Source organism: Physeter macrocephalus, chromosome 8 (assembly GCF_002837175.3).
Source record: "Physeter macrocephalus isolate SW-GA chromosome 8, ASM283717v5, whole genome shotgun sequence".
In the NCBI taxonomy this organism is placed as follows: domain Eukaryota; kingdom Metazoa; phylum Chordata; class Mammalia; order Artiodactyla; family Physeteridae; genus Physeter; species Physeter macrocephalus.
The window spans coordinates 2476872-2498730 of record NC_041221.1 but is presented as its reverse complement, the minus strand read 5'-3'; the positions used below and the strand labels follow the sequence as shown (position 1 = coordinate 2498730).

The 21859-nt window shown below is 43.4% G+C and overlaps 1 protein-coding gene across 5 annotated transcripts in view; it reads left to right on the top strand.

Moving 5' to 3' along the window:
* Nucleotides 1–21859, top strand: part of TIAM1 (TIAM Rac1 associated GEF 1) — a 212283-nt gene that overhangs the window by 78605 nt on the left and 111819 nt on the right. For all 5 annotated transcript variants that reach the window (XM_055086392.1, XM_055086391.1, XM_055086393.1 and 2 more), the window contains 2 exons: nt 11578–12025; nt 17727–17899. In XM_055086392.1, the coding sequence (XP_054942367.1) occupies nt 11578–12025; nt 17727–17899 (621 nt within the window). The remainder of the gene's footprint in view (nt 1–11577; nt 12026–17726; nt 17900–21859) is intronic.

Genomic DNA, 21859 nt, shown 5'->3' with positions numbered 1-21859 from the left:
CGCACCTCTGCGGGGGTTCATTTCAGCCTGATTGTGAGTTGCCAACTCTGCCATCACTTTTCAGGGCAGGAAGTCAACCTAAGGAGATTAGGTGACAGGATCTCACGACTGGATTAAAGTCCAGGTCTTCTGACCCACAGACCAGGGTCCTTTCTTCCGAAGCAAACCCACACCACGCTGGCTCCCCATGTTCAAACAGGTTTCAGCTCATGTGCCCTCAGATTTTAACATCAAAACCCCCCAGTTCTGGTACAGAAGCCAAACAGGGTGGTGGGCTGAAAAGAAAATAGTAACTGTCCACTACCGTGGCCCGAAACAGCGGTCCCTGAGAGAGATGACCAAAGGCGACTTTATTTTTTATTTGCATTTTTTAAATTGAAGTAGAGTTGATTTACAATGTTGTGTTAACTTCTGCTGCTGTACAGCAAACTGATTCAGTTGTACATATACATACATTCCTTTTCATGTTCTTTTCCATTACGGTTTATCACAGGATATCGAATATAGTTCCCTCTGCTATACAGTAGGACCTTGTTGTTTGTTCATTCTATGTATAATAATTTGCATCTGCTCACCCCAAACTCCCACTCCATCTCCCTGCCACCTTCCCCTCGGCAACAAGTCTGTTCTCTACGTCTGAGTCTATTTCTGTTTCGTAGATAAGTTCATTTGTGTCATATTTTAGATTCCACATATAAGTGATATCGTATGGTATTGTCTTTGTCTGACTTACTTCACTTAGTATGATCATCTCTAGTTCCATCTATGTTGCTGCAAATGGCATTATTATCATTTCTTTTTATGGATGAGTAGTATTCCATTGTATATAGGTACCACATCTTCTTTATCCGTTCATCTGTTGATGGACATTTAGGTTGTTTCCATGTCTTGGCTATTGTGACTAGTGCTGCTGTGAACATAGGGGTGCATGTATCTTTTTGAATTACAGTTTTGTCTGCATATATATGCCCAGCAGTGGGATTGCTGGATCATATGGTAGCTCTATTTTTAGTTTTTTGAGGAACTTTCGTACTGTTTTCCACAGTGGCCGCACCACTTACATTCCCACCAACAGTGTATTAGCGTTCCCTTTTCTCCACACCCTCTCTGGCATTCGTTACTTGTAGACATTTTAATGATGGCCATTCTGACTGGTGTGAGGTGTTACCTCATTGTAGTTTTGATTTGCATTTCTCTAATAATTAGTGATGTTGGGCATCTTTTCATGTGCCTGTTGGCCATCTGTATGTCTTTTTTGGAGAAATGCCAAAGATGACTTTAGAAGGCTCTATCCTTGATGACTTTCTTGCTTGGATAAGCAAGTTAATAGGATTGGTGATTTCAGCAAGATAAAGGGTGCAGCATGATCAGAAGAAGATCTTGAGTTCCTATAAAAGTTGTGTTGATTTTTAAAATTTTGTTTTGTTTTACACTTAGTTTAAATGGTTCAGGGATAAACATGTTCCCTGAGCTAAGAACTGACATCAGCATCCAAGAGATTCCTAACCTTTGGTCACAGATTCCTTTGTGAATCAGAGGAAAAATTTGGATCTTTTGGGATCAACACAAGAGACCACCCTTTTGCATATCATTTCAGGGGATCCATGGGTCCTCCGAGGTCCATTGAGAAGCTTCTGGTTAAGAACCTCAGGTTAATTCTTTTTTTTAAATTAATTTTTATTGGAGTATAGTTGCTTTACAATGTTGTGTTAGCTTCTACTGTGTATAAAATAGACAACTGAGGAAACACACACATATACACTATTGATGCTATGTATAAAATAGACCACTGAGGGGAACACACATAACATCCCCTCCCTTTTGGATTTCCCTCCCGTTTAGGACACCACAGTGCATTAAGTGGAGTTAATGCACTTAATGCACTGTGGTGTCCTAAACGGGAGGGAAATCCAAAAGGGAGGGGATGTTATGTGTGTTCCCCTCAGTGGTCTATTTTATACATAGCATCAATAGTGTATATGTGTGTGTTTCCTCAGTTGTCTATTTTATACATAGCATCAATAGTGTATATGTATCAATCCCAATCTCCCAATTCCTCCCACCCCACTCCCTTTCCCCTTGGTATCCATACATTTGAAGAACTTTAGGTTAATTCTTCGTGAAACAAAATATTTTCATACAAAGTCCATTTTAAAAAAAAACCTCTCTTCTTTTGCTGCTCCTGTTTGATGCTTCTTTTTTGCCTTCCTTTTGATTTTTCTTTTTCTGCCACGTAAGTTAAGCAATGAGATATTTATTTTGAAAAACAGCCCCATCCATTTCAACAAGAATATTCCTCTTCTTTGCCAAGATCTTCTTTTGAGGAGTGGGAGGGTGAGAAGGTAGCTGAGAGATGGCTTATATCAGCAGTTCTCAGACTCCTTTATACTCTTAAAAAGTGTTACAGACTCCAAAGGGCTTCTGTTCGTGTGGGTTATATCTATAAATATTTATCACATTAGAAATTGAAACAGAAATGTAAAAAAAATACCTGTTAATTCATCTTAAAATGGCAGCAATAAACCATTACATGTTCACATAACTAACTTTATTTTTAAATTTTTATTTTCTAAAATTAAAAAAAAAAGCCAGAAGAAGGGCATTGTTTTGTATTTTTGCAAATCTCTGCAATTTCTGGCTTATCAGAAGACGCTAGAGTCTCATATCTGCTTCTGCATTCACTCTCTTGCGACATGCTCTTTTGGTTGGACTATATGAGGAAAGCCTGGCTTCGAACAGATAGTTGGTAAAGGGAGGACCTTAGGGACACCCTGAAATTTTTTAAGGACCCCTGGTCTTCACTTGGAGAGCTGTTTATTTATGCTAATATAGGTTGGGGAGGTCCAAGCCTTTGAAAATCACATTCTTATTTTAGTCCGTGAGGAGAGGAGCCTCTGTGTCCCTCAGTGTAAGTCGTGTCCCGCAGTAATGTGTCATTGCTGGTTTCCCAGCATAACTGAGGAGGATAAAGGGCTGGGACCGGGAGCTTGGAGGCCTCCCAGCCAGCCTGCTGTGCAGCCCCCGGGAGCATCTCCACGGATCCACAGGGCAGAACTTAGGAAACGCCCACCAGCTTTTCTCTCTGTGCTGGGGCCCAGTGTGCTTTGAACTTCCTGTTGACAGAATATCTAGTCTGGGCCATAAAACAGCCCAATATGTCTTTCTCACTTTCTCTCCTTTTAAAAAGATGAAAGAAAAAAACATGTAAATGAGCTCTGGTCGGCTCCCTAAAAGACGTAATAAACCCGGACGGCTGGAAGATGTCGAAGTCAAGCTTTCCAGCCGGGGCTCCTTTGTGACTTCAACTGGAGTTGAGTGTGAGTTGAGCCTGGAAATGACTAGACCTTTAAATCAAACTAAAATGTGTTCCACGAGAAACACTTTTCTTGTTGGGAGAGGAGGGTGGGAGATGAACAGGAGTTAAGTTGTTCAACAGTGTTTGTGGTTTTTTTTTTTTGGAAGTGCCCACGCCATGCCAGGCACTATTCTTGGTGCTTGGGATGCATCAAGGAGAGATCCAGGTCCATCCACCTCACTACAAATAACTCAGTTTCATTTCTTTTCATGGCTGAGTAATATTCCATTGTATATAAGTGCCACACCTTCTTTATCCATTCCTCTGTCGATGGACACTTAGGTTGCTGGAGTCTGTCATACAGAGTGAAGTAAGTCAGAAGGAGAAAAACAAATACCGTATGCTAACACATATATATGGAATCTAAGAAAAAAAAATGTCACGAAGAGACTAGGGGTAGGATGGGAATAAAACACAGACCTACTAGAGCATGGACTTGAGGATATGGGGAGGGGGAAGGGGAAGCTGGGACAAAGTGAGAGAGTGGCATGGATATATATACACTACCAAATGTAAAATAGATAGCTAGTGGGAAGCAGCTGCATAGCACAGGGAGGTCAGCTCCGTGCTTTGTGACCACCTAGAGGGGTGGGATAGGGAGGGTGGGAGGGAGGGAGACGCAAGAGGGAAGAGATATGGGGACATATGTAGATGTATAACTGATTCACTTTGTTATAAAGCAGAAACTAACACACCATTGTAAAACAGTTATACTCCAATAAAGATGTTAAAAAAAATTTAAAAAAATTTAAAAAAAATAAAAAGAAGAGATCCCTGAGCTCACGAAGCTAGTTGGGGTGAAGTGGAGGTGTGTCTGCAGCAAACAGTTAGCATAACAAATACATGACATGCTATGGGAAAAAGAGAGCAATTCCGGATCAGGTGGTTGGGTCGGGCCCCGCCCCTCGGGATGGGTAGGGACTTGGAAGGGAGATGGGAATTGGCCATTGATTTGGAAGGTGGGAGTGTGCCCTGCACCTTTGAGGAGGAACAAAGAGGCCAGTGTGGCTGGAGCAGAGTTGGGGTGGGGGTGGGGGGAAAGAGAAGGCTTCCAGCTGTAGTAAGAGGGACACTAAGCTGAACCTTGAAGGATCAGTATTCCTGGAATTCCTGGACGCAAGAAAAGTTGGGAGCATACACTGGCATGAGTTCTCCAGTTTCACTGGTGGCTGGGTGCATCCAAAGGTCCAGTGCTAAGGCTGGACGTTGGTGGATGCCTGGATGGACAGCCTTGGGAGCCCTCACCTTGCTCCTGGGAGACTTACCCAGCCATGGCACGCAGGATGGATTGATGGGAGGAAGGTAGTTAGAGAGTCTGTGGCTGAACCAGGGATGTGGCACTAGGAAAAGAAGAAAAGGCACTAGGGACGTGATGTATCCTGAGGTGGTGGGGAGGGGAAGGGTGACGACAGGGTTTGAGACATGCAGATAGAAAAACAGATGAAAGGAGAGAAGATGATTCACTGACTTAGACATAGAGCTGTCTCCAATCTGGAGTTACCTGAAGCAACATTTCAAGCATTTGCCAACTTACTTCTGAGACTCTTTGGGGCAGCGGTAAGAACTTCAGCAGTGGTCATTGAGAGAAGTTTTGAGTCACTCTGTTGTGAATAATTAGAGAGGATGGGACTGAGTGCTGGAAACTTTCAAGGGCATGGAGATTTTGCCTTAGGAAAGAGAGAAGAAGGAAATAGAAACAGGGTTTTAGAAATGTCTCAAAGGGAGCTGGGACACATGTAAAGAGGCTAAGAGTGGGAGGCCAAGAGGTACAGTTTACAAAGTTCAGAATCAAAAATTCAAAATGGCAGTGGCTATTTGTGTAGAGAGAGGAAAGAAAAAAACCTTACAGTGATGGCAAATGGATACTGCAGTATTTCTGTAAATCAAGAATGGCAATTATTAGTAGCAGAGCCTAGCAGTTACTTACAGCATAGGAAACATCATTTTCTTAGTTTATTGTGTAGTTTTGCGAATGTGAAAATAATTCATGGGGATTACATTGGCTCGCACCAGCCTTGGTGGGCCTGTGTATTTTTCCCATGAGACCTTGTTTTTCCCAAGTTCCTCAGCAACGCCCATTCTTTCATGTTAGTGCAGGAAGCTAGTAAGTGAGGTCAGGCAGCGTCTTCTCTCCTTGGGCTGAGATGTAAGTAAGGCTGAGGATGGACATGACAGTACTTAGAGTTAACACTCTTGTGCAGGTACTGTGTGCTGGGCACTGTTCTAGAAACTTGTGTTACCTCAATCTCACGTCTTACAAAGTGTCTTACAAAGTAAATATTGTTGCTATTCCCATTATACAGGTGAGGAAACTGAGGCATGGATTGGTTCAAAATAACTTGCCCAGACATGACATTTGCTATATTGAGATTACCACGGGAGGGTATACTACGAGTATAGTATAGTATAGTACTGAGCGTACCAAGGAGAGAATGTTGGAAACCAAAGACAGTGCTTATGTGTGTGCATGTGTGGCGGAGGGGAGTCCTTAGATTTTGGGGATAAGATGAAGATGATAAGCCAGAGGCGGAATATTTTAGAATTTAATGAGGCAGAAATTGTTCTAATTCAAGGCTTCTGCAGGTCAAAATCTCCTCCCCCAGGGACTTCCCTGGTGGCCCAGTGGTTAAGAATCCATACGTCCACTGCAGGGGGCGCGGGTTCTATCCCTGGTTGGGGAATTAAGATCCCGCATGCCTCATGGCATGGCCAAAAAAAAAACACTCCTCCCCCATTGAAATCTGTGAACTCTTCTCTTCTGTATTTACCTTCTCTATACAGGTGTATTGAAGCAAAGCTGGATTCAACGGGGAAATTAAACAAGTGACCAACATAACAGTTTCTAACTGCATTCGACTTGTAACTACAAGTTGCCAGTTGATCCTCCTGGTCCCTGACTTGTCCCAGGGCCCTTGAACTTTGTGGCTAATTAGCCCTTCAAAATTGTGTTCACACATCTTTAGCACAGCAAACCTGTCCCTCAGAGTCTTTCTAAATTCCTCCGGTGGAAACAACTTGAGCCTTTGCCACAATGTGTCTTTAGCCTATGTTCATGCTGGGTGACTCTCCAGTTTTCAAGGCAGTGAAAACAGGCTTTGAATTTACCTCTTGCTGCCTCCACTTTAGTACCAGAGCTCATTTAAGCATTTGCTGCCTGGCTAAAATGACAAAGAAAACTCTTGCCTGGCAGCTGTCGAACGTTTTGGGCAACAGCTGGCCACTTGTGCATCCAGCGGGAAAGTACACGCGTTCATGCTGGGAAACTGCCAGTGAAATGGAAATCGGTGAGTGCTCAAAGGATCTGGCTTGGAAGGACTTGTCCAGGGAGAGCAGGATTTAAGAGCCTCTGTATTCCATGAATGTTGTTTATAACTGGAAGCCTCTTCAGTGGCGTGGTTCTAACATGGGGAGTTTATTTTGAGCTATTTTTAGGAAATCTTTGGCTGGATCATGTACCATGTTGGGAGCTATTTCTCTGTCTAGCTAGGGTCTTACCATTTCCCTTGATCTCCTCTGACTTTTGCTTTAAATTTCGGCATTTGGTTAAATATTGTAGGACTGATCGTATGCTAAGACATCTAACTAGATAAGAAAGAACATACCTTGCATTTGCAATAAAGACTGCTGGGCTCCCGTGGGAATTTTCCCTGGGGTTGATCATCTGGATTTCTTGCCTTTGGAAGAGTGGGGTGGTTGACAGGGGCTTTTAAGTGTGGGGAGAATCAGGTTTCTCAGGTGTGAAGTGTCCTTGAGATGGAAGTCGGTAGGAGGAGGAGCCCTTCGGAAAGATGCACCAGGAATGTTTGCATCACAGTGATGCTGTCTTTCTTCTGAGCTATTGGAAACCGTATCACAGTGGTATGCATCCTGCCATTTGAGAAGGATGGGCATTTAGGATGCAGCCCTGGAGCGGTCTTTCAGTGTGTGAACTTAGTGCCTCTACATCAGTGTATCTGTCTTTGGTTTGTTCTAGAGATTCTGAGACCTATAAACATGTAATTCTCGTGTGGCACTTAGGCATCTGGAGCCCTGCTGTAGATGACTGTCTCCCACACTCAAGGTGTAGGGGATGTGGAGTCCCGTTGACCATTCAGGTGTTGAGTAATGCCTCTGGCTGGGTGGACATCATTTCCCACGATGCTGGAGCAAGGGTTGCTGGGTATTTGGCACATCCCAAGCTTCGTGACCAAATAGAGGCCAGAGCTGGGCAGCCACCATCTGTTTCTGGACAGGCTGGGTCACATATCAGTGGGAGGATGTGTACCACTTAGCCTGCTTAACCACCGCGGAAACGAGTTGGAGCTGGCTTGGATCACAGATCGGGAACGTCTCCAGTGGTTACTCTCCCGCAGCGTGCCAGCTCAGCTGGGGCCAGCAGCCCTCTTACCTGGAGTAATCACTTCTTTCTTCGGTTTAATGGTCGTCCCAGAGTTGAATATACGCAGGCTGGGCCATTGCAGGGTTGCAGTGTCAGTTGGCATGAGCACGTGTTCAAGTCTGACAAAGAGCTGAGTGTCTATTGAGGCCTCAACTCTTAGTTTCAGTAGAGACATCAAGGCATTCTGTAGGAGTTCATGGTTTGTGGGGATGTAGTAGACTGTTAAGAGACATGCCTGTCCAGTCTCTGCCTCTGTTTCCCTCATCTTCTTTTTCATCTCCTCTTTCTCCTTCCGTCCACTTTTGAGTCTGAGTTCTTTGCCGGGAAAGCCAAGGCATATAGATGCACAGTCACTCAGTTGTGCTGGGAAAACCTAGAAGGGACACTGTTGAAAAACAGAGGGGAAGGCATGGAGTTGATTATTGAGACAGGATCCAGTCAGGTGCGCCCTGCAGCTGAGCCATGGGGCCATCTTGTCGAGTGGAAAAGGTCGTTGGAGGCATGGGCTCCAACCTCCAATCTGCCACCTGCCAGACTTGAGACTTTTTTTTTTTTTTTTTTTTCTGTACGCGGGCCTCTCACCGTTGCGGCCTCTCCCGTTGCGGAGCACAGGCTCCGGACGCACAGGCGCACTGGCCATGGCTCACGGGCCCAGCCGCTCCGCGGCACGTGGGATCCTCCCGGACTGGGGCACGAACCCGCGTCCCCTGCATCGGCGGGCGGACTCCCAACCACTGCGCCATCAGGGAAGCCCCAGACCTGTGACTTGCTGAGCCTCAGCATCTCCATGCATTCACCAAGGGGATGGTTTTGCAAGGTTCCTTCCTGTTCCAGAGCTCTGGGAATTACAAGATGCCTGGAATTAATTTCTCCTTTTTGTTCTGAAGTCTTTCTCTTATGACCTAGAGAGGATACCTGTGAGGCTGATCTTTACCTGTCTGGCAGAGGAGCAGCTCATCTGTTTTCATTTTTGAGGCGAGTTTATAGCTGATTTTGTCACTTCCTCCAGAGAAGGACTGAGGCATGTGACAGTGAATCCAGATCTTGGTGAGAATCACACCAACTCCGCATCTCCCACTACCCATGGTTATCTTGAATTATCAGTGATGGCCAAATTTACTTACTAGATCAAAAGGGATATGTATTGTTGATGTCCTTGCCAGAGAGAAATGTATGTTGGTAACAGCACTCTCCTGTCTGTATAGAGGACTTTGACCTACTGGATCTGGGTCCTTGATGACCATTGGTGGCGGGTAACAGGCAGGACAGCAGATGGCCAAGTGACAGAACCAACAGTCACAGGGTCTGCGTCTGAGCCGCCTCCATGGTTTCTTTGACACTTGAGTCCCTCTACATCCCAGGGACCTAAACTCCATTGCAAATGTCGTTGTTCCTTAGAAACTAGCTTAACCACTTCCTGCTACTATGTCCCTTCTTACCTCCTCCTTGTTTCTTTTCTTTTTTTTCAAAAAAAATTTTTTTTTTTTTTTTTACTGTTTTTAAAAAATAATTAATTAATTAATTTTGGGCTGTGTTGGGTCTTCGTTTCTATGCGAGGGCTTTCTCTAGTTGCGGCGAGCAGGGGCCACTCTTCATCGCAGTGCTTGGGCCTCTCACTATCGCGGCCTCTCTTGTTGCGGAGCGCAGGCTACGGACGCGCAGGCTCAGTAATTGTGGCTCACGGGCCCAGTTGCTCCGCGGCATGTGGGATCTTCCCAGACCAGGGCTCGAACCCGTGTCCCCTGCATTGGCAGGCAGATTCTCAACCACTGCGTCACCAGGGAAGCCCCTCTTTTCTTTTTTCAAAATAAACTTTTTATTGGAGAACAGCTTTAGAATTACATAAACATTGCAAAGATAGTAGAAAGGGTTCCCATATACCACACACCCAGTTAACCTTGAGCTCTTGGCCGAGGTGGTATTTGCCAGGTTTTTCAACTGTCAAATTTCTACCCTTTGCACACTGTACTCCTTGTTGTGTGTTTTTGTGTTTTTTTGAAGGTGTACAATGTGATGATTTAATATATGTATACAGTGTGAAATGATTACCAAAATCAAGTTAATTAACATATCCATCACTCACATAATTACCCCTTCTTCCCTCCCTTCCTTCCTTCCTTCATCTCTCTCTCTCTTTCTTTCTTTTGCGGTGAGAACACTTACGATCTACTTTCCTAGCAAATTTCAAGGATACAACATGGTCTCCTTAACTAGAGTCATCAGGCTGTATACAGATCCCCAGAACTTATTATAATAACTAAAAGTCTGTAACCTTAACCAATGTCTCCCCATTTCCCCGGGCCCTCAGCCTCTGGCAACCACCACTCTACCCTCTGGTTCTGTGAGTTTTACATTTTACATTCCACATAGAAGTCAGTCATACAGTATTTGTCTTTCTGTGTCTCCTTTGCTTGTTTTCATGTCTGGCTATGCCCATTTTAAGTTGCTCACTTAGGACCTGTTCATGACGCAAGTGAACTCTGAGGGCCCTAACTTAGAATTGACCAGGTGAGATGTACGGAGACCTGGGCACAACACCTGTTTGGGCCTCGTGCAGGATGACATTAGTATGTGGCTTGGCTCATTCTCTCTACCCCGCCATTGCCTCTCATCAAAGATTTGAACGCAGAGCATTGATTTATATGGCAATCGGAGTAGCCCGTTAGTTTTTACATTTTCAAACCATAATTAACTATTTATGAGACTAAGGGCTTAACAAGTGGTTAAGCCCCCAAACCACATATTACTTTGCCATCTCTTCCTATGTCAGACTCACATTCCGATTCTCTCCCTTTGAGAAAAACCAGTCTAATTTCTTATCCATGAGACTGTCAAGCTGTGCTGTCCAGTACTGCTGTCATTATCCTCCCTTGATGACTACCATTATTTAATCATTGTTTATGGAAATGCCTTTAGCACTTCAGAGCAATTAAGATTCTGATTTAAGAACAGATCTTCCTGTCCCGGAAATGTTCTACATGCGAGCAGGGGCAGTGCTTTGGAAGGTCCAAATGTTTTTAAACTGGGAATTGATACCCGCTGCATCTTGGAAGTGCCCCAAGCTGTCACTTGGCCCAGGGGTGGTGAGTAGCTTGCTTCGGGCTCCTAGCATCCCAGCTTTGAAAGGGCAAGGTAATTGGAGAGTCTGCATTGGAGCTGTGAGCCCCACAGACTTTTTTAGCTCAATGTGGAGTGAGAAGCTGCTTGTTTTCAAGAAGCGAAGCTGATTGGAGCCTGAGGACTCTTCCCTGCTCCTGGGCTGTGGGTCCTTGCTGGGTGAGTGGGTGAGGTAGCACACTAGTTATCTTTTTCGTCACCAGATTATAGAATAGACTCCTAACGAGGCCCTTTGTTAAAAAAAAAAAAAAAAAGTTATCAGTAAAGACTTCATTATCCCTTGGAACCCCATACCTCTGGAATAACTCATCAGCCAGCCGGATTTCCTGGAGCTCCAGGCAGGCTGATGAGGGTGAGGGTGCCGAGCTCACTCAGCAGGGCAGTGAGAGCATCTCCATAGCTGATTTGCCGATTACCTGATTACCTAAGTCAGGTAATTGATAAGTTTTTCGAAATCTTGCTTGCTTTTTAAGAAAGCTTTCTTGAACATTCCAAATTGTTGGCATCCATAACGGGGCAGCTTCATGGTTTTCCAGAGCTGCTCTGCAGGCCAGCTGGGTTGGTGCGGGTCAGTGGGTTGAGGAGTAATTGGTCCAGGAGAGGTTGGGAGCAGCCATGCCCTGTGGGTTGCCTGCAGCTACACCGCCCCTGGCTGGACCGACAGGAGCCCCTGGGTTACTTCTCTGCATGATGCATGTCTCCTTTTTTCTCCCTTCTGGCTCCCAAGGATGTTAACGCGGGCGAGGGTAGCGAGTTTGCCGACAGTGGGATCGAAGGGGCCACCACCGACACGGACCTCCTGTCCAGGCGATCCAATGCCACCAACTCCAGCTACTCTCCCCCCACCGGCCGCGCCTTTGTAGGCAGCGACAGCGGCAGCAGCTCCACCGGGGATGCAGCCCGCCAGGGGGTGTACGAGAACTTCCGACGGGAGCTGGAGATGAGCACCACCAACAGCGAGAGCCTGGAGGAGGCGGGCTCGGCGCACAGCGACGAGCAGAGCAGCGGTACCCTGAGCTCCCCGGGCCAGTCCGACATCCTGCTCACGGCCGCGCAGGGCACAGTGCGTAAGGCCGGGGCCCTGGCAGTCAAGAACTTCCTGGTGCACAAGAAGAACAAGAAGGTGGAGTCGGCCACCCGGAGGAAGTGGAAGCACTACTGGGTGTCCTTGAAAGGTGAGAGAGGGAGCATGCTTCCTGCAGTGCTGGGTGGGTACATCCTGTGCTCCGCGGTGCGCCTGCGCAAATGATGTTTCCCAATTACGTGGAATTTCTATTCAACCTTAAAATAGGAAATTTCTATTTCCTGTTTTAAATAGGAATTTCTATTTCTGTTTTGCTAATGGCAAAACTTATTTTGTGGTGGTAAGAATACTTAACGTGAGATCTTCCTTCTTAGCATATTTTTAGGTGTACGTTACAGTACTGTTGACCAAGGCACGCAGTTGTACAGACACCTAGAACGTAATCATCTTATCTAGCTGAAACTTTATGTCCCTTGATAAGTCACTCCCCATTTTCCTTTCCCACCAATGTTTTATTTTCTTGACTGTTTCACAGTTAAGCTATTGGAGCCTCTCGTCTAGTTTTCTCATATATACAGCTGGTTCTCCTGACAGTTTGAAAGTCTTGAGTTCCAAAAGAATATTTTTTTCGAATCATTCCAAAACATGTGCCTCCCAAAGTGACTGTTTTGGAGGGAAAAAAATCACCGGTTTGAATCTTACGAAATTGTCATTTTTGGGGTAAAAAATGATGGAATATTGCTAATTTCATAGGGTTCAGCCCAGTGCTTAATGGAATGTCTGAGCCGTCTATGTTTGTGAAAAAGTCACTGTTTTATGGTCAGACTTTGAATATTTGAGTATGTGTGTATATATATAGATATATATCTATATACATGTATATAGATATCTATATACAATGGTATATCTATATACCATTGTCTTTCTTTTCATTAGTAAGCATAATACATTTAAGTCTTGCTATTCATTATCGCTTTACACACACTTTAGAAGTATGTATACGTATTTTTGCATGTCTTCATATATCTTGGTAGTGTAGAAATTGTAACACATGTGTGAGCTCTGTGTCTTAAAGAGAAAAACACTTCTCAAGACCGCTTAGAATCTTTGACACAAGCTGGATTTGAAGCAGGGTTAGTACATGGCAGGATAGGTTAGACAGGTTAATAAGCATGAAGGATGGGTCCAGGAGGAAGAAGCCTGGGCTCAGCTGGTGTGGTGCACCCATGACTCCATCTGATACTGGATTTCACCAACTGTGGCTGGCGTGGAACAACCAATCCTAGAGGCGTGGAACAGCCTAGAGCTCTGTGCAGTGGTGTAAACCCCCCAGGGGCAAGCAGGCCTTGGGTGGCCCCCGTTACTAATGCTGCCAGCTGTTGCTTCAGTACCTGGTGAAACAGAAAGGGAGCATGTTAATTAGACCATAGGTCTTGCTGCATGTCACTGAGACCCACAATGACAGTGCCTCAAGCAAGACAGAACTTTATTTCCCTTCCACCTCGCAGAGGTGGAGTGTCTAAGAGGGATGGGCTGACTCTTTGCTGTTAAGTCATCCAGAAGCCAGAATTCCTTTTGTCCTTGCTTAACTGTCCCTAGAGCATCGCGTTAGTCTGAATAATTAAGATAGCTCACCAGCGGGTCCAGGTTCCAGAGGAACAATGGGGGACGTGGAGGGTGTATCCCTCTGCCCTGAGGGTACAACCTGGAAATTGCCTGCATCTCTTCTGCTTCCATCGCATTGGCCAGAAATGAGTCCAGCCTAGCTGCAAGGGAGGCAGGGATGGGCCCAGCTGAGCACTGGGGTTTCTATTACTGCAGAAGAAAGGGGGTGGTGTGTTTTAGGGAACAACCAACCGTCCCATAGAGGAGTCTTCCCTCTTGACAGCCAGTGCAGGGTAGCTTCCCCTACTGCCAAGGGCCTGTGTGTCTAATGTTGCTGCATGTTTAGGGTGGGATGCTGTCCTTCTCTTCATGTCTAGTTTTTAAGACTTGCTGGGTTATTTCATCTTGTTGCTCCACTTCCAAGGATGTCTTAGGAAGAGTCAGGTTCTTTCTCATGTCCTTTTCTCATTCGGAAAGTCTACCTTAGTGGTTTCAAAGTTTGAATAGATGTGGAATTCTGGCAGCCTTAGTATCTTCTGTGGCAAATCACAGGGATTACTGATATTAAACTTTAAATTTTATTTTCTCTGCTAAATCAAATACCATAATATAGTCTATATAAAGTGTATATGAAATTTTGAACCCACATGGGAAATAGGAACATTGAATTTGAGCAAATTCTATCAGTTTACACGTACTCACAGCACACTTTGCTTTTAGTTTTCCATTGTGAATTGGGAAAAGTGTATTTGATGTCATGGTTCTGCTTGTGAAACACAGACGTTCGTTCTGTGGGAGCATTTTGGAGAACTGCTACTGTTCTTTCTCACGCGGGACCTGCCTTGGCTTAATTTAGAGGCACTACAAGGTCATGTCTGAGGGGCCCTGCTCTCTGCTCCTCCCCTAAATGTCCACACCACTGGACGCTGCAACCTCTGTACCCTTTAGTAGCCCATCTTATTGTTCATTTTGTTAACTAATGCTGAGTTTTTAACAACATGATTAGAAGACCACCTGCAGTCACGGTCACCTGAGATGCTTCCTGGGTTATATCCGTACCTGCCGAATCTCACAGTTTGGAGGTGGGGCCCTGTATTAGTCCCTGTACTAGAGCTGCTGTAACCAAGTACCACAGACTGGGTGGCTTAAATAAAAGAACTTTATTTTCTCACAGTCCTGGAGCCTAGAAGTCTCAGATCAAGGTGTCATCAGGTTTGGTGTTTTCTGAGGCTTCGCTCCTGGGCTTGCAAATGGCCGTCTTCTTCTAGTATCTTCACGTCCTCCCTCTGTACCTGTCTATGTCCAAATCCCCTCTTCTTTTAAGGACAGCCGTCATGTTGGATTAGGGCCCACCCTTAGGACCTCGTTTAATTTTAATTACCTCTGTAAAGACCTTATCTCCAAATACAGCCATATTCGGAGGCCCTGGGTTAGGACTTCGGCATAGGAACTTGGGGGGATATAATTCAGCCCATGACAGGCCCGGAATTTGTGCTTTAAACAGGCTTCCCAGGTGATTCTTACACTAAATATGAGAATGACACTGTTAGTGGCGTAGAATAAAAATAATTAGGTGATTTTTTTACTTGGGACGTGGAAGCGGGGGCTGTTTTGTTTCTGCTGTTCCTTTAGAGAATAAATGATCAAGGAAGGCAAGGTGTAGGTGCTCAGCCCACGCACCCATTAGAGGAGGGAGGCTTCACTTTCTTGGTGACCCAGATCTGAGTGACACAATCTGTCAGGATCCAGGCCCAGAGCACAGAGCTGCCGAGTCCTTTGCTTCTTCCTCCTGACAGGTGCCATTATATATTGACAAACTTGGGGCTTGTCCTTGCCACTCAAAGGCGGGGCTTGCTGCTGACTTGGGCTTGGATATGGAGAAATAAAAAGCAGAGTACCTGGGAACCGTAGGCTAGAAAATTCTCCAAAGATTCTTTCACTTTTGACAGAATAATTAATTTTACAAAAAAAGGTTTTCTTTAGAATTAATCTCTGGAGTGTCTCCATCCACAACTGAAAAGCATACAGATTATGGTCAAGTGAAGATGAAGGTAAATGGACCTGTTACCAGGGACCACGTGGTTCCCAGATTTGCTGCTTCTCATTAGTCTTAAAATTGGAACATGTAGATAATTGAGTACAAGCTGATTTTTAACCACCCGCTGTCACCGGCCATTGTAAACCAAAGTTGAAAAATTATGAAAACAGCCATTTGGGAAGACATAAGATGTTCAATGTGTGGATGCCCCGTATCCATTATCTACAGGCTTCAGTCTCTGTTCTCAAACTATGGTAAAGCTGTGTTGCTCTTTTTCTGTTAAGGATCTGTTCATCATTAGCGTAATATTAGTCCTAAGGATTATTTAGAGCATGGTTTCTCAACAGAAGGCCTGTTGACATTTTCTGGATAATTCTTTGTCATGAGGCCTGTCCCGGGCATTGTAGGATGTTTAGCAGCATACCTGTCCGCTACTCACCTCCTTCTGTTCCCCACCCCCAAGTTGTGACAACCAAAAATGTCTCCCGACTTCACCAAAGGTCCCTCATTCAGCAAGACTGCCCCACCTCAGGAACCTCGGATTTGGAGGAAAAGGGCCTCCCCTTTCCACTTCTTTTCTTTTTGTGTCTCTGAATCTATGTTAGCTTAAGACATGGAAAGAGGAGGTATAGATGATTCCGAATGTGACCTCTATGTTCCTGTAAAAACTTGAGATCTTCAAAATAACAGGAATTATAAGAAAAATAGGGTTGGGGCAGAACACTCCATAAGTATATAATTAAATTATATGTAAGCAACTTATTACTACAAAACTCAAAAAAATAGAAAACAAAACCCTACTAAAATTACTCTTATAACATTCCTAATTTCCAACAAGAAATATCACAAAAAACGTACAACCTTAAGAAAAAAAAGTGAATATAACTTGAATGGATTAGAGGAAGAATTGAAACTCCTGAATTATGGAGACAAGGACAATAGTTATAAAACCATGAAATTCAGGAACACCGTGCAATAGACTTTTAGGCAGAGCTCACGGTCAGGCTGTACCAAGGCAAACACTGTGAAACGGGTGGGCCTTGCGTGCCACCGTGCTGCGTGCGGCTGTGCTGGGGGACATTGCATCCAGCAGCTCTTACATGCTCCTGTGAAATATTACGGGCCAGGAAAAATCGCCTTCGCACTCATGTGACTTTTCCATTGATCTCCCTCATTCTGTGTTGTCAGTTACAAATTTGCTTTATAGAAGTTCATACTGCAGGCGAGTAGATTGTACTTGGAAGTCTTTGTGATTCACATAAACGGTGGCCCTTGCTTGTGGTGAGGAAGATGTTGAAGACGGACCAAGTGGCTTATGTTGAAGTTAAAGAGTCAGAAAGCTGGGCCCGGGTTTCCCCTGAAATGATGACTTGAGAGCAAGTGCTCAGTGAGTAATTACTAATAAAGCGCGCATCACGTGTAGGCCATGACGGAGGGTACCTACTGAACCCACCTTGCCACAAATGTAGGAGAGGTTTCTATTGCTCCTGTCTCATTTAGTTTCACAGTATAATTAAGTGTGGACCAGGCCTCTGGCCTCCCCCAGGCCTTCATATGTGTGCCATGCATTTCCTCTTCCAGGAGGGACAAGGACATGGCTGATCTCTAGAAAAACATTTTATAGAAAAGATCTGAGACTAAAAGTCTGTCATTTCTTTCCTTATCCTGAAAGCACCTAAAGCCAGTGCTATGTTTTGTTTTCTCCAAGGGCATAGTCAAAAAACCCAATAAATTGTGTTCTCTGGTTGCATATCCTGTGAGACATATTGGGAGGGACTCCAGTGGGACAGAACTGGTGCCGGTCCTCACTCAGCGGTGCTTGCCGTTCTGGCCTGAGGAGCTGAATTTACAGCCACCACTGGCCAGAGAAGCCATCAGACCCCCTGTATGCCTGTGAGGATATCTGTCACATTCTAAAACAGGAAGTAAATCTTAAAGAACTTGAGGGCATGAATGACGAAACTGTGATTTAAGAATCTTAACACAACATTGTAAATCAACTATGCTTCAATTAAAAAAAAAAAACAACTCTCTGTCCAAGCCCATCCAAGACTTAGTATAAGCACGGCCCCATTCTCTTTACTTCCTAGGTTTCACACTCATTTCCAGCCCTTTCCTGGTAACAGGGCACAAGCAACAGGTTCCACTACAGACTTTTTTGTTGCATGAGCACCAGATACTCACACGGACCCCCATTCTGTTTCCTCAGGGTGCACTCTCTTTTTCTACGAGAGCGATGGTAGGTCTGGAATAGACCACAACAGCATCCCCAAGCATGCCGTCTGGGTGGAGAACAGCATCGTGCAGGCCGTGCCTGAGCACCCCAAGAAGGACTTCGTCTTCTGCCTCAGCAATTCCCTGGGTGATGCCTTCCTTTTTCAGGTTTGTTGGGCTCCTCCTTTGCAGAGCATTTCAAATCTCTTACCAGATACCTCCGTCTCCTGCCCACGTACCTCACCCTGTTTTCCTTTGAGTGGTGGGTTCTATCTTTTGCACATTATAGGAACAAAACAGATGAATGACAAAATAAATGTCTATACTGAGTTCCAGGAATGATTGAACTCACCCAGAGGCCTCCACCGTGAAGCCCGAGGAGGGGTGTGGGTTGAAGGATTTTTCACTGTAGTCTCGATATCATTTGCGTAGCACTTTAGAGAAAGGATCATGAATTCCTTAATTTAGACATGATTTGCACTGTCAGAATTTTTCATCATGATATGTTCTCTTCTAATATTACTCATAAAGTAAAATCTTGACATCCCAGAAATGACTAGCTATACCCAACCAGTTTCTCTTCCTCATCTTTTCAGAATTTTGTACTGAAAGTTCTTGAAGTTTGATGGTTACTTGTATTAAAAAATACCAACCTACTTATCACTTCAGGGTTAACATTTGCTTCTATAGGGAATCCTTTGAGTTTGGTCAGTTCTGATACACTTTTTGTGGTGTTAGTTAGTTAGGCTTTCTTCATTTATTCCCATAATACAGGAATTCCTCAAGCCTTTATTCCATGCTTCCTATGTGCTATGCACAGTGATATTGAGAATACCAAGAAGATATTTTGATACAGTTTCTACACTTAAAAGTGTTCACATATAATATGGGAGACAGACATTGGAATGAATTGATCTTTATGATGTGGTAAACCTTGACAGTGAATGGTAACGGAAGAGTAGGGATGAACTGAGTGAAATTGACAGTGAGGATATTCCATGCCACAGAGAGAGTTGGAATAAAGGCATGGCAGAGAGTAATAGGTTATTTCACCATGTTTCTGGGTCTGTCCCCTATAGTTATTTCCATTTGGGCAATTAAAGTAAGAAATATAAAGTAGTAATTTTGTTTGTGAACAATCAAAAAGCATGTATTTTTTCTTTCTTTCCATCTATGATGTAAAACACACAGAAGGAAGAGTGCACAAACATAAATTTATGGCTCAATGAAGTGTCACAAAGTAACCACCACCCAGGACAAGAAACAGAAGGTTCTAGCACCCTACAATCTTACATGAATACATGCAGCTTACTGGTTGAATAGAGTGAACATGTATTATATTATCTAAGCCAGAACACTTTTGTTCATCTGGGAATGTCTTCATTTCTCCTTCATTTTTGAAGATAGTTTTGCTGGATATAGAATTCTTGATTGACAGTCTTATTTCAGTGCTTTGAAAATGCCACTGTATTGCCATCTGGCCCTCATAGATTCTAATGAGAAATCACCTGTTAATCTTAAGAGGATCCCTTTTATAGATAAGTTGCTTTGTTCTTGCTACTTTGGGGATTTTATATTTGTCTTTAAACAGTTTGATTATGATATGTTTAAATATTGATTTCTTTCAGTTTATTATACCTAGAATTCATTGAGCTTCTTGTATGTACTGATGTATATACATGTTTGAATCACATTTGGAAAGTTTTCAGCTGTTATTTTTTCTAATAGTCTTCCTGCTCATGTCTCTTCTCTCTTCTCCTTCTGGGACACCTATTATGTTTAAGTTAGTATGCTTGATTGTGTCTCATAGATCTCTGAGACTCTTTTCATCTTTCTGTATTCCTTTTTTGTTCTGTTTCTTAGACTGGATAGTCTCAGTTGACCTACTTCAAGTTCACTGATTCTTTTTTTTTTTTTTTGCCAGTTCAAATCTGCTCTTGAGCCCCTCTGTTAAATTTTTCACTTCATTTATTCTACATTTTAACTTTAGAATTTGTTTCTGGTTCTTTTTAAAAGAGAATAATTTTTGTTTCACTACTGATATTCTCTAATGATTGGAGAGATTACCTTAAGTGCTCAGAAGTAATAAATCTCTTACTCTTTCCCAAGGACCTCTGTGTGTACCTCTTCAGCACTTAGGCAGTTAGTTTACAGCTCTGCCGTAGTCTTCACCTCTGCTTGCACAGAGCCTCAAGATCAGCCTGAGGGGTGAGCACAGGGCCTTCTCAGGGTTTTCTGAGCATGTGTACAGTTTTGTGCATGTATGTGACCTTCTAAATTCTGAGGACTATGGATATCTTACTCCCCAGCTTTTCCTAAAGTTTCTCAGTCAACTCTTTTTTGCCCCAACTGTTATCACAACCTCAGGCAACTCTGATATTAAACAGGTGTCACTGATTGCTTTTTACAAACAGGCCTGGAGTAAAGGGTTGTGTACACGAATGAGTTCTGAGTCTAGTCAAATAGCTACAAGCCCTGTGAATGGGGATTTCTTATGCAGTATTAAACAGGTCAGATAATGACTTTTCTGAGAATGGTGTTTTGGGGGAGCTCCAAACCCATTCTGCCCCCTTCAGTGGCTGTTTGACTGCTGGTTTTCACATGAATGTGGAGATAGAGAGATGATGATGAGAATAGTGCATTAAGATGCCCTTATACTTAATACTGTTACTGAGATTCAGCCTTTTTTTTTTCAATAAATGCACCTCAATTAAGTCACAAGACTTAATTTCCAGAGTTCTGAAAAAGTCCATCTTGACAATTTTTGCCAGTGTTGTTATTGCTTTTATGGAGGATCATCTTTTTGAGGTTCTTATTCTCCCACTGCTTCTGATGGACTCATGAGGACACTTTAGAGACTAGACAATTTTAAGAGTTAGAGCAGCACTATTAACAATTACGCCAGGATAATAGGCATAAGTTTCAATAGTCCTAGGCTAACTGGGAGGTATGGCAACCTTTCCATATGTACATTTGAGTTGACCCCAGTTTGTAGGGATCCTGAGAGGTATTGCTATGAGTATTCATTCTTCTTTCTATGTTCAGGATACATTTGTCCACATTTGTTTTGGTACATACCTAGGACTAGCATTGCTGGGTCATGGGATATATGCACACATTCAAGTCTGCTAGATACTGTCAGTTTCCAAAATTATTGAAATAATTTATGCTCCCATCAGCAGCCTAGGAGAATTCCAGTTCTTCCTTATCCTTGTCCACAAGTGTTATTGTCAGATCTTTTTAAAAAAACTATTAGTGTGAAGTTGAGCACATTTTTATGGGTTTAATGACTATTTCAATATCATCTTTTGTGAAGTTTTTATTTCAGTCTCCTGCCTCTTTTTCCATTTAGTTGTCTTTCTTCTCTTGATGATTCATAGCAGTTTTTTACATATTTTGTATATCATCTCTTTGTTGATTATATGCATTGCAGATATCCTTTTCCATTAGGTGGCTAGCCTTCTACTCTCTTAAAGCTATCCTTTGTTATACCAAAACTTTTAAATTTTAATGTAGTCTCATTTCTCAAGTCTTCCCTAATGGGTAGTGCTTTGTGTATCCTATTAAAAATATCTACATGCTCTGTCTCCTGAAAATATTCTTCTATATAACTTATAAACCATTGTGTTTCCAAATCTAGCATAGATTTTTATTAATTAATGGGATATCTTGCAGATGAGGAAATGTCTAACTACTCTAACAATAACAACAATAACATTATTATGATATCAGCAGTTATCTTTTGCTGCGTCCTTATTGTATGCCACTGCCTTGAAAGTGTTTTACAATGTGAATCCACTTAATTCTTCCAGAAATCAGTGAGTTAGATTGTGTATCCATATTCTGACTAATTGATGTGGATTGTGTACCCCCTTTTGTGAAGCTAAGGCTTTACAAAGGCTAATGATTGGATGTCAAGTCACAGTTACTGAGTGTTGGGGCTGGATTCGAACCAAGCCTCTCTTTTGCCAAAGCCCCTTACTGTCTAAGTATATTATTTATCCCATTAATATTACTACTTACCCTAAGAAGAACATGGGCAAGAATAAGTGATTACAGTTAAAAGTGACTTTTTCTGGGCTTCCCTGGTGGCGCAGTGGTTGAGAGTCCGCCTGCCGATGCAGCGGA